Here is a 12,609-nt window from a genome sequence, read left to right as displayed (position 1 = left end):
CATTTTTCCGTTTGCTAGCCCTCTTGTCTGAGTTCAGGGCGGGAATGAACAGACTCACTATATCTTCAAACACTGATCGTGCAGGAAGGAATAGTTTCTAACATATCAAGGATGCAATAATAAAACTTACATTTCTAACCTTTTTGGTTCCTGGTTCTCTAAATCTTTATGATCTAAAATAGGAAATCTGAATATGGTATTCACCAGTACTGATCCCCATAACGTTTAATGGATTTTGACTACACAAGATTTTTTTTATCCTTAACATATTATATAACAATAAAACAATGGCAGTTAAGCGCGGGCACAGGAGCCAGACTTGATTTAAATCCTGGCTCTGTCTCTTCCTAGCTATGGGGTCCTGGGTAGGTTACATAACTTCTGTGTACCTCAGTTTTCTCATCTGTAAATAATGATATTGTATTGCCTACCTGATAGGGTTTTTGTCTTTATATGCAAAGACCTTAAGGGAATACCTGATACATAGTCATGGATAAAAATTGGTAATTTATTATTTTTACTAAAAACATATGATGTTAAACCTTTGTTCATACCGTGTATTTCTCAAAGGCCGTTGTTTGCTGCCAAAGGGATGTGTTGCTCCTTGAGGGAAGCCTTTTGGAAATACATTAGCTCTTTTCAAGCCACTGGGTTAACATCAAGTGATAGCCTAGTGACTGAGCTAACTTTCCTTGCTGCGTGATTTTTGTAAAGTCTTGTGCCACAAGCTGATTACATATGTGATTTTAGAAGACCTCCACCACACATTTTTAAGACTGTCTCCTTGTCATGGATAAATGACTCAGAAATTATTCTCTAAAAAGAAATTTGGACATTTCTGTACATTTGGGTATAGAATTACTTCTGTCACCAGGACTGATCAAAGGGATGTTAGCACAAAGGTAGGTACTACATTTGATTGAGGATGTATTAAATATGCTTTTTATTTGTAAAACACTTTTTTCTTTTGCCACTAGGAATAATTCAGGTTTCACACCAGCAGACACTGTGGCTGTCATGTTCTGTTCTACACACAAATCCCTCACATTGGGTAAGTGTCCCACAGACGTAAAAACCAACTTAATATTACCCTCAGATAATTGCATCTTATGATTTTGAAATTCAAACAACTCTTCAAATTAAATGGAATGGGGGTATTTTCCACTCTGTGACCTAAAGAACAATAGCAAAGTGAGGATGGGTCATAGCTTTGAAATACCATCACTGGATTGAACCCATTTTTGAGGGCCTAAATTTAATAGTGTAGGATTTAACTTTATTTGTAATCATGTTTCCATTCTCATAGAAGATTTTCAATGTAGAATGTTCATGTTAAAAGTCTGGGGGTGCGTAGTTGGGGGCAGGGGGTGCAATGAGCACAAACTTGGTTTTGGAAGGCTCTAGAGTGACCCCTGGGAAATGTCACCTTATATTTTCTGGAAGCTTGGAGCAAGGTGGAAATAATGTTATTACTCTAGTTTGATATTGACATTAGTTTGAAGTTCCTTTCAGAATGTTATTTCTATAAAGAAACACGACATAGTTATCATTAACTCAATCTGATCAGCACCTAAAATGAAATAAGTACGTATTTAATGGATAAAAATAGATCAAGAAAAGTGCTATTTTCTACTTAGCTTTATCCAGTTTAATGACATTATCCCAATAACCTGTCCAAGACATCTGGAATCCATGTTTTTAGTCATTAAAAGTCATTAAGTAATGAGAAACTTTATTGAAATAGACATCATTAACAAACTCCTTGGGGTAGTAGGCACATTGTGGTAAAACTAGTTTTAAAAATTCCATTACATTTTGACGTGTGACTGACTAAAGAGAATGACGTTGCTCTAAGTCTGCTCGTGTTAAAGTTCAGTCTGTAAACTAGGAAACAAAGAGATTTCATAATGGTTTTACTAGCCCCAAACATATTTGTCTGATAGAATTATTTTCAGTCTTGCAAAGTTTGGGAAATGATTTAGAAATTGGACATACTCTTAAAGAAGCAATTGCTATCTAGGGGTTCAGCTTATTTGAAGAAAAAATATATACATACTGTCCATACGTTGCATTATGACTGTTAGGTTTTCTTTATAATCATCACCAAATAGAATTTGAAAGAGCTTTTTGGAAGCCACATTCCAGTCCTGATTTTGTGATCCTGGACAAATCACTTAGGCTCCCTGAACCTCAGCTTTCTCACTTTGTAAGCCATTTTCTTACTTTTTCTTAATTCTTAAGGCTGCTGTAAAGATTAAAGATAAAATGTGTTAAGTACCCAGCACAGGACTTGTACCTAATACAAGTCAGTACATGACAGAATGTGTTCAGTAGTTGTGCTGTGTGTGGATTGCTGTGGACGAAATGAGAGTGCCCACCTAGAGAGCTCGGTGTGCTGCCTGGCACATAACACATACCCTTAAAGCAGCAGCTGTTATTAGTTATTATTAACTGTATTGGTTATGACGGTATTACCATTCCCAGGGTTCCAGTCCCCTGACCCCGGTTCTGTAGATGTTCATGTAACAGGTGTGGTTTAACTGTTGACCTCAGAGAAATCATCTTGCACTTCCTCCTTCATGCAGTCGTTGTGATGTGATGCCCGGTGCTCCGGGTCTCCTGAAAAGGAAGGGGCTGTTACAAAGGTAGGGAGGCCAGAGGCGGATGCTGCCAGGCACCTCAGAGGTCACGAGTCAGGGATCAAATGAGCCTGTGTCGTTAGAGCAGATGCTGAGTTCTGGCTGCACCACATATGCTTCCACACTTCTGCAGTGGCCTTTCAAACCTGCCCCCCCTGTAGGATTTGCTTTTGTCAGGACAACCAAAATGGGTTGTGTTTGTTTCTCCATGATTTTCTCCTGTGCTTGGAGCTGGCGGTGGTGAACCCGAGAAGCATACTGCACCGTGATCAGTATTCTTTTCTTTTCTGTAAGCAGAATACCTACCCATCCTATCTTTTTATTTTTTCTTTTCATTTTTTTCATTTCAAAGCCATATCCTTCTGTCCTTGATGCTTTCTCATTTTCAGGCAAACAGGTGCTCTGAACGTCGATCAAAAGTAGCTGTTGTGCTAAAAATGTTTGGGTTAACTTGGACTTCTGCTTTTGCATTTTGCTTTTGCAGTGTTCGCCCATGAAATAGATACTTGGGTCCTCCAATAAAATACTGATGTGGTATCTAAGTAACCATCGTAGTGTAAATCCTTAGTTATTTCCATAACATGGTAGACCTATGCTTTCTTGGAATTGCAAGACCTAAATACTCATCCTGACTCTTCCACTGAGACATCCCCAGGCCTCAGTTTCCGTAGCTCTTAGATTAGGGAATTTTACTTCGAGCTAGGCTATTCTATCATGCTGGGATCAGACCTGGCTTCCTGCCTGCAATCTCCTAGGTAGCATTTATAAAAATGACCTCTTTGCTGCTTCCTTATCTCAGTGAGATGGCACGGATCACCCTTGTCCCAGGAGCACCCTTATTTCTACATACAGCAAGGGGTGTTTGGATCCTGTTGCTTGAATGGACTTGTTAAGCCCTATACATTTAGTGTATCAGTTTTCACAAGATCCAATTCATGTTTCTCTCTACTGGTGACCTGACTTCTCTGGTACAGAGGATATGCCTGGCAGTGACCTGAGCTACAGGCCGATAATTATCCTAATGGAACTTCTCATCTGCATAACAATGAAAGAACATCACAATAAGTGTGAAGAATTCATATTCCAGAAAGCAGGGGGCAAATTTCAGGTAATATCACTCAGAGTTATATTTCTCTTACTTCAAGATGAAATACGACAGATTAAAATGCATCTATTTGGCATGTAGAAAATATATCTATCCCTTTTGTGATCCCTGTCAAAATATTTCTTCTAGTGATTTTAAACACACACACACACACATAACATCTCAAATAGAATACATTAAGAAAGCCCTGTGAAATAACATTTTTTATTATTATATCCAGTATTTGTATTTAAGAATAAATTATTGCAGGCCTGGTGACACCCAGGTAACTAATGAACCGAAGATGAAAACTCTGGCTTTGAGAAGCCTTCTGAAAGTTCTCTTGTACATACACTTGAAATTTATTTTTTTGTTCTTGCTTTTGCCCTGTCTCAGTCTCTTCAATGTACTTGCATCTACACACATGCTGAATTTGATTCATTGCTTTTATTAGTGCATTTGCCATTGATAGATTAGTTCTTCGTATTAGTACTTTTTCTACTGATTGATTGCAGATGAAGTGACTATTTGACCTTTAATTATGAGGCTTCCTATTGAAAATGACATTGAGCTATGGCTTCACATAATCCATCTGGAAAGCCTGACATGATGCCATTCCCTGGAGTTCGTTCAGGAAGAAAGCGGAGGCCTGGAGGAAGTGCAGCGCTTTCACTGTGCTTCATCTGAAACAATACTACAGGGCTTGTTTGCTGCTCTCCTGTAGTTGCACCTCAGGGTTGGAGATAATTATATTTTGTCAAGACAGCATCACTGGCTGTGGGTTGCTCCAAAAGCCATAAACTCTCCCAAATTGTTTTCTAGTTTGATGGTGATTTTTGTATAATGATGAGAAGATACTTTACATAGCAGAGGTGGGAGAACAGCGTGCACCCTAGTTACCAATGGTTCAGTGCTCACTCAGTCAATAGAGCTCATCACAAAAGAAATTCGATCCGAGGGACCCTGTGGAATTAGTATTTTATTTTATTTATCTTTTTCTCTCGAGTGTTCAAATCACTTTGGTATCTAGAGTTCTAATATATATAGAAAGCTTTCTCACTATTCCTAGAAAGAGAATGTTTAAGGATGTTTGAGATCCTTAAGTGAGTGTACGTTTATATTAGTTTTTCATGTTTCCAAATGGCAAAATGAAAGCGTATACTCCTAGAGCATGTCAACTGACAACTGGCAATCAGTTGTGAGACCAGTTGTTTGTTTCCAAAAGCTTTTCTGAATTGAAAGAATGCTCTTTAAGTTTTAAATAGTGTCGTGATCAATGTGTATTAAAAGTCCACTATGGGTCTTACCATTTATAGACATTTGTGTACAAAGACCAATCAAGGCATCTTTTCCTCACATTGAACTTCATTATGAGTCTACGCTTGCAGTTACACAGCTGAGCTGTGATAAGAAACTATGCGTTAAGCAAAAAGCATATAGCTTTTTGATAGACATAGGATTCTGGAAAGAGTGGAAAGAATACATACCTGATTCTAGTTGGGATTCAAGTTGCAGTTCTCTCACCAAAAGCTGAACAAATCACTTAACTGCTATCAGCCTCAATTTCCAAATCTGTAAAATGAGAAGATGGAAGAGATGATACTTGAGATTCCTTCCAGTTTTAAGTTCCTATGAGTCTTTTGCTCAGTGACTGATACTACCACCATTCTATAAGGTAACAGTTTCCCTGCTATGTGTGAAAAGGAAAAGAGTTCTTGAAAGGAACAGCTATATAAATAATGTTACAATATTACAAGAAAGGAAATATGACTGTTACATCTTCCTAAAGAGGCTAAAAATTATCTTCATACTCTCCAAAGAGTTTCATAGGAGACACAAACTCTGAAAAGGATCTCATTTTCAATTTTACTTGGAAGCTTTTCAAGAGTGCTAAAGGATTACCCTGCAGCTTGGGCTGAAAAGATCATTTAATAACATCTGGGTTATTTTCTCCAGAGGAAATGGAATTGAAATAGGAAAGTTTGCATTTCTGTTTTTCTTTCCCCCTAAAGCTTCTCTGCAATTCTATTTGGCACATAAAGACTATTATCTTGATGAAACTGCCCTACAATTGGGAAGCACTTTTTTAAAGCCTTTAACCCCTTAACTCTTGTTACCTAAATAACCTTGAATATTAGCAAATCAGTAATTATTATCTTATTTTTCAAACAAAGAAGTGAAGTGTAGAAAAAATTCTAAAAATTTATGCCAGGGCATATAACTAACAGAGACTAGATTCCAGGTCTCCTGCTTCCAGAGCTGCATTGGACAATAGGATGTGAAAGCTCTTTGAAGACCCAGAAGTGCTAGACTGATTCTGAGTGTTCTCAGTGCACACTCTCAGTGTGGGTTTGAATCATTTTATTGATTGTTTAAAAAAGAAAATCACTTCTGATTCCATTGCTAGTTATGAGACAGTTTAAAAATCTTCACTATCTGTAATTGTGGCCATATGTATATATTCCTTATGGCCCGTCATAAACTGGCACACAGTCCTTATATTTTCTTTATTAACAAAAGGTTATATTGTAGTTAAAGTGTGTCTTGATGGGCCAGCCCTTACCTTTCAGGGGCATCAGTGTCTGCACTCTGTTCTTGCAAACTGAGAACCACAATGCTGTTTAACAACAAACTATCAAAGTAGAAATCGAAGTCCTGGGTAAAGACAGAAAATAGAAGTTTGTCTCTGAGGCATAAGCGTAAATATATTTTTTGTCCTGCAGTTTGCTTTTGGTGTTTCAGTTCTGTAAGGAAAGACAGTATGGGGTCCTCTACCACCTGACAGATTTTTTTTTAAATTGAAGTATAGTTGATTTACAATGTTGTGTTAGTTTCAGGTGTACAGCAAAGTGACTCAATATATATATACATATATTCTTTTTCAGATTCTTTTCCATTATAGGTTATTACAAGATACTGAATATAGTTCCCTGTGCTATATCGTAGATCCTTGTTGTTTATCTGTTTTATGTATAGTAGTGTGTATCTGTTAATCCCATACTCCTAATTTATCCTTTCCTCCCTCCCCCACTTCCCCTTTGGTAACCATAAGATTGTTTTCTATGTCTGTGTGTCTGTTTCTGTTTTGTAAACAAGTTCATTTATATCATATTTTAGATTCCACAAATAAGTGATATCATATGGTGTTTGTCTTTCTCTGTCTGACTTACTTCATTTAGTATGATAATCTCCAGGGTCATCCATGTTGCTGCACATGGCATTATTTCATTCTTTTTTATGGCTGAGTAATATTCCATTGTGTGTGTATATATATATATATATATATATATATATACACATACATCTTCTTTATCCATTCATCTGGCATCTGACAGAGTCTTAAAGATGCCACTGAAATTAAAGGCCCAGTAGGATTTACCACCATAGTGAAAACAAGTTGGGTAGTGTCTGTCCTTTTGTACTGTTTTCTGATCCACATAAAGAAAGAGAGAGATGCAAGTTCTCAAACAAAGTGATACACTTATGTTTGGAGCTTTGCAGATTACTTTGTTTTGAATTTTTGATTCTGAATTTGGTGTCTGAACTTCATCACTAGCATATCCAGACTTCGTAATAAAAATTTAGAAAGTCCCCAGGTTCTGCATAAGTATCAAATGAAAGACATTAAAACCTCTTTGAGGATTTCCTAGCCTGATGCTCAGGTACCATTCTTCTGAACGATACCGCAGGAGGTGTTCGCAGTGTGCGGTGTTCACCAGGACCAATGCCCTGGTGCTCGCACATTTCTGCTCCTTCTCCACGTTTCCTGTGCCGGGGACTGTCAGACATTTTTAACCACAACCTGCAATTAGAAATACCTTTTACAGTGTGATCCAGAAAACATTTGCATGTGTGTAAAAGTTTGACAAAACAACATTCACTCTCACTTCTCGTGATACATTCCATCTTCTAGCCAAGTCCTAGATCAAAACCCATTACATTGATTCAGCAACTCATTAATGGGTCGTGATCCAAGGTCTGAAAAATACTACTTCACGTCTTGCTTGGTGAAATTTTACCCCCTTTCTCAAATAGTTACCATGTAGGCTTCGGCTACTGCTGTCCGTTTTTTCACGAAACTTTAACCGAAATTTCTGATCCCATGTAAGAACCAGACCTAATTTAAGACTTGGAATAATTCTTGAAGTGCAGTCAGGTCACCTCCATTTAGATTTTATTAATCCAGCTTATATAACAGAGTTTCTATACCTTTTGTTGATTTAGTTTTTAAGTTGTTTCTCTATTCAACATGTTTTCAATTAGTAATAATAATAACAATGGAGATTAATTGGGTACTTAATAGGCTAAATGCTTGTTACAAGAAGTAATTTACTTGAAAATATTTTATGCTGATGGTTAGTGTAGACCTCAGCGCCCAGGACAGCTCACTGCTCTCATGGAAAATTCTCACTGGAGTGTTCAGCTATTATTTTATCAAAAAGAAAATACTCCAGAGGCAGCTACAACAGATGCTTTTGTTATCTATATCTCTATCAACCAGAGACTTTACTAATTAGCATAATGAATTCAGAAATAGGTTTTTTTTTTTTTTTGCAGTGTGCGGGCCTCTCACTGTTGTGGCCTCTCCCATTGCGGAGCACAGGCTCCGGACACGCAGGCTCAGCGGCCATGGCTCACGGGCCCAGCCTCTCCACGGCATATGGGATCTTCCTGGACCGGGGCACGAACCCGCGTCCCCTGCATCGGCAGGCGGACTCTCAACCACTGCGCCACCAGGGAAGCCCAGAAATAGGTTTTTATTGATGAAATTACTGACTTGTTGCCTTGCATGATAAATGTAATAAATGGACCCTCATTGATATGTAGCCTGCCTTTAAACTTTAGAGACACACTTGCCACTTGCTAGAAGAATCTAGCAAATCCCATGTCCTGAATATGCAATCCCCAGGGCTGTGCTGAAGGCCTGATCCCTACCAGTTTTGTGCTCAGCCTCTGTCCGGAGGCCCTGTAGTCACCTGAGGCTGACTGTAAGGGTTACTGAATCCTGCTCTGAGAGACCCTCTCGTGCAAGGTGCTAGTGAGTGCACTGGCAAAGTCAGAGCTGGGACTTTAGTTGACACTTTTACTGCTAATATGTGTTAACCTAAAAATGCCTGTACCTGTGGCCGCTTGCTTTCATTCAAAGCTGCTGGCAAGGTGCTGGGAGTGGGGAGTACAGGTAATTTTCACCTACCCTTCAAATTTCTTCAGCCACTGTACTCTATCTGCTGGAAGAATCTGGAGCTTATGCATGACCAGCCTGGTACAGGTCACGTTCCAACAGTCCTTTCCAGGCACCAGGTCACCTCACTACCACAGTCACCCCCTGCAAGGGAGGTGAGGTCCAGAGTGATAAACAACTTGCCCAAGTCACATGACCCCAAGTGGCAAAGCCAGAAGTCTGACTCTTAGCCACTGTGCCGAGCTGTAATGAGAGTTCTGGGGAAGGTCCTATGCTGTGAAACCCAGGTTCTTGTATCAGCCCTTGGTTGCTAACATGAAAAGTCTAGGCTAGATGATCTCTGGGAGCCTTCTAGTTCTAACATTCAATAATTTTCTGATTTTGAAAGACTTAAGTGTTAGCTTTAGAATCTTGAGTCATTCAGAGGGACAGCCTAAGATCAGCATTTCTCAAAGGGTGGCCCTTAAAAATATAGCAAATTGCTTCCAAAAAAAAAACGTTACGGGGCCTCATCTGAGGCCTACCGATTCAGAATTTTTAAGAATAAGACCCTGGAGCCTGATTGTAACACATCGCAAAAAAAGGGTATTATGCACACAAAAGTGTAAGAGCCACCATATTACCTCCATCCATAATCACCTCTCAGCTTCCAGAGAACCTAGCTCACCCAGCCAGGATTTTAGGCGAGCATTTGACCTAGCAGAGCATTCGGCCAAACTTTGTATAGGTGCTTAGTTATGATGGTGGGAACCAGTTTGTACCAACCACGGTTGTTGGTTTTCTTTTTTTTTGGTTTTTTTTTAACTTTAGCCTAGCCATGGTGCGCCCCACTTTTAGATACTTTTTTATTTCATCATTAGCCAAAATGAGATGCTTAGGACATAGAGGCTTATGACACACCGCTAAGTACTATAAAAAGGTAAACAACGAACATTTTTCTTAAAGACTCAGTAGGCCTGGACTCTGATTTCTAGGAATCACTCACTTCATTCCATGGCCTCATGGTCATGTCTAGGAAGGATAAAAACCTGTACTGATTTTTTGCCTTCAGATGTTCTCTTGAGTCCTTTTTTTTACCAGTCTGGTTAAACCACCGTGCTTGGATGTGGAAGTGTACCAGTATTTCACGAGGTATAACCCGAGCAAAAGAAAACCGTCCATTTCGTGCCCATCATACCAAGCACTCACTCCAAAATAGGGGGCTTTCTTCCTTTAAGACCATGTCTTCCTGGCAAGCTGACGGTCAAATTTAAGCATATTTAAAAACAATTTCAGAATGCCTTACTATTTGCAAGTTATCCTTTTAAAAAACCCATTATGAAAGGAAATATATATGATTTTCCCCAAAAGTCTCACAGTGTAATTGATACTGTAGAAAGATTTAAAAAAACCATCAGCACACAAAATAGAATCATGCTTTGCAGAAGTCAGTGCTCCGAAAGGGACAGCAGGCCAGATAGAATCATAAGCACTTATCAAGAAGTTGTAAACAGATGGAGGCCAATGGAGGTTTGCGTGGCATCCGAGGTAGATGTTTCAGTTCCCGTGGCAGTCCTCAGCAGTCCCCATTCTCAAAAATTTTAGGAATGCTTCCGACCTCATCCTTGATGATTTCAGTGACAAACCCCTTCCCTGCTCAGTCCTGTAGACTACCGAATTTGAACCCCGCAATACTGATTCATAATGCTATTCATAATAATAATAATAGCTATCATTTTGGAGATGCCGACTTTATGCCAGGCACTGTACTGGGTACTTGACATGCACTGTCTCACTGAAACCTCCAACTACCACTTGAGATAGTTATTTTAACCTCATTTTGAGCAGATGTGGAAACTGAGGGTATTCGGGTCAGGTCACCCGATCACGTAGCTGGTGGGTAGCACTGTCAGGACTGAAAACCAGGTCTCTGACGTCAAAGCCCAAGTCCTTTCCATCACACCACCCAGTCCTCTAGAAATAGCTCCAGTGGTGCATCGTCTGCTGCTCTCTCGGTCTCAGGATTGGAGCAGGAACAAGAGCGGCCAAGGCTTACATGCGGCAGCGTCACTGTAGCCGAGCTCACTCACCGTTGTTACCCTACAGCTCAATGGCAAGGAGACAAAAAATCCCACATAGGGCTTCCCTGGTGGCGCAGTGGTTGAGAGTCCGCCTGCCGATGCAAGAGACGTGGGTTCGTGCCCCGATCCGGGAGGATCCCACATGCTGCAGAGAGGCTGGGCCCGTGGGCCGTGGCCGCTGGGCCTGCGCGTCCGGAGCCTGTGCTCCGCAACGGGAGAGGCCACAACAGTGAGAGGCCCGCGTACCGCAAAAAAAACACAAAAAAACAAAAAAAAGAAAAAAAGAATGGTGTCTCTGGGGGCTTCCCTGGTGGCGCAGTGATTGAGAGTCCGCCTGCCGATGGAGGGGACACGGGTTCGTGCCCCGGTCCAGGAAGATCGCACATGCCGCGGAGCGGCTAGGCCCGTGAGCCGTGGCCGCTGGGCCTATGTGTCCGAAGCCTGTGTTCCGCAACGGGAGAGGCCACAACAGTGAGAGGCCAGTGTACCGCAAAAAAAAAAAAAAATCCCACATATTGTACAGCGGCACCTCAAACTATACACCGAATCCTTACCCCTGTGCGTCTCTAAATGTCAATTGTTAGTGGTGGAAGCTTTTAATTCCGCAGTTTCATATTTCTTTCAAAATAAAAACCACCGTGTCATAGTTAGAAGGAGCTCTAAAGAGATTCATTTTACATGTTAATAATCAACTCACATGCCCGAAGCCATATGCACTCCGTGCTTCTGAAAACAGGAAGTGAGGGGACCACATTCTGTTGTCCTGGAGCTTGTCCTTTCTGAGGAGGCCTTCGCCACATCCAGGAGGGCCGACCACAGCCCGTCTCCCAGGGCTCCCTGTTCATCCCTGCACCTGCTGTCAGTTGCGGAGGGGATTGTTTATTATTATTAATATTTAGAAACGTTGCCTCTAGCGGTACTAAAATGTGCATCACAGAACAACAGTTGTTTACTGTGTTTGAAGTGAAGGATCTCACCCAGGAGAGCTCCTTCACTTGAAGTTTCTCTCTCTCCATCTCTACTTGCAAACAGAGATTGATGAATAACAATTATTGTTTCAGAGTTGCATCTCTCACATTATTTATTTGGTCATAACTTCTTCCCAGAAATTCCCTTAATTGAACCAGACACTATAAACCAGTTTGCATGGATTTGATGACAGCCACCTCCATGCTTCTTTACAATAAAGAATAAAGGACTCCACGGCTGCGGAATGAGGTGACACCCACTGCCTCCTTGTCCCCGTCTATAGACCTATCCAAACAATTCCAGCCAGATATTAAAGTTAGCTGCCCATTTTTTAAAGCCATGCGGGATGCAGTAGGTTTTTGACAAATTACCCTGGAGGCAGGAGGAGATATAAAATTGGACATAGGGCTTCCCTGGTGGCGCAGTGGTTAATAATCCGCCTGCCAATGCAGGGGACACAAGTTTGAGCCCTGGTCCGGGAAGATCCCACGTGCCACGGAGCAACTGAGCCCGTGCACCACAACTGCTGAGCCTGCGCTCTAGAGCCCGCGAGCCACAACTACTGAAGACCAAGCACCTAGAGCCTGTGCTCCACAACAAGAGAAGCCACCACAATGAGAAGCCCGTGCACCGCAATGAAGAGTAGCCTATGCTCGCTACAACTAGAGAAAGCCC

The 12,609-nt window shown here is 40.8% G+C and overlaps 1 protein-coding gene across 1 annotated transcript in view; it reads left to right on the top strand.

Moving 5' to 3' along the window:
- SLC10A7 (solute carrier family 10 member 7) overlaps window positions 1-12,609 on the top strand; it is a 251,487-nt gene that overhangs the window by 211,089 nt on the left and 27,789 nt on the right. Inside the window, exon 10 of the mRNA XM_060012115.1 lies at window positions 978-1,051. Within this exon, the coding sequence (XP_059868098.1) occupies window positions 978-1,051 (74 nt within the window). The remainder of the gene's footprint in view (window positions 1-977; window positions 1,052-12,609) is intronic.

Source organism: Delphinus delphis, chromosome 5, assembly GCF_949987515.2.
Source record: "Delphinus delphis chromosome 5, mDelDel1.2, whole genome shotgun sequence".
Classification (NCBI taxonomy): domain Eukaryota; kingdom Metazoa; phylum Chordata; class Mammalia; order Artiodactyla; family Delphinidae; genus Delphinus; species Delphinus delphis.
The sequence above is the reverse complement of the archived record's forward strand: the minus strand, read 5'-3'. Positions and strand labels throughout refer to the sequence as shown.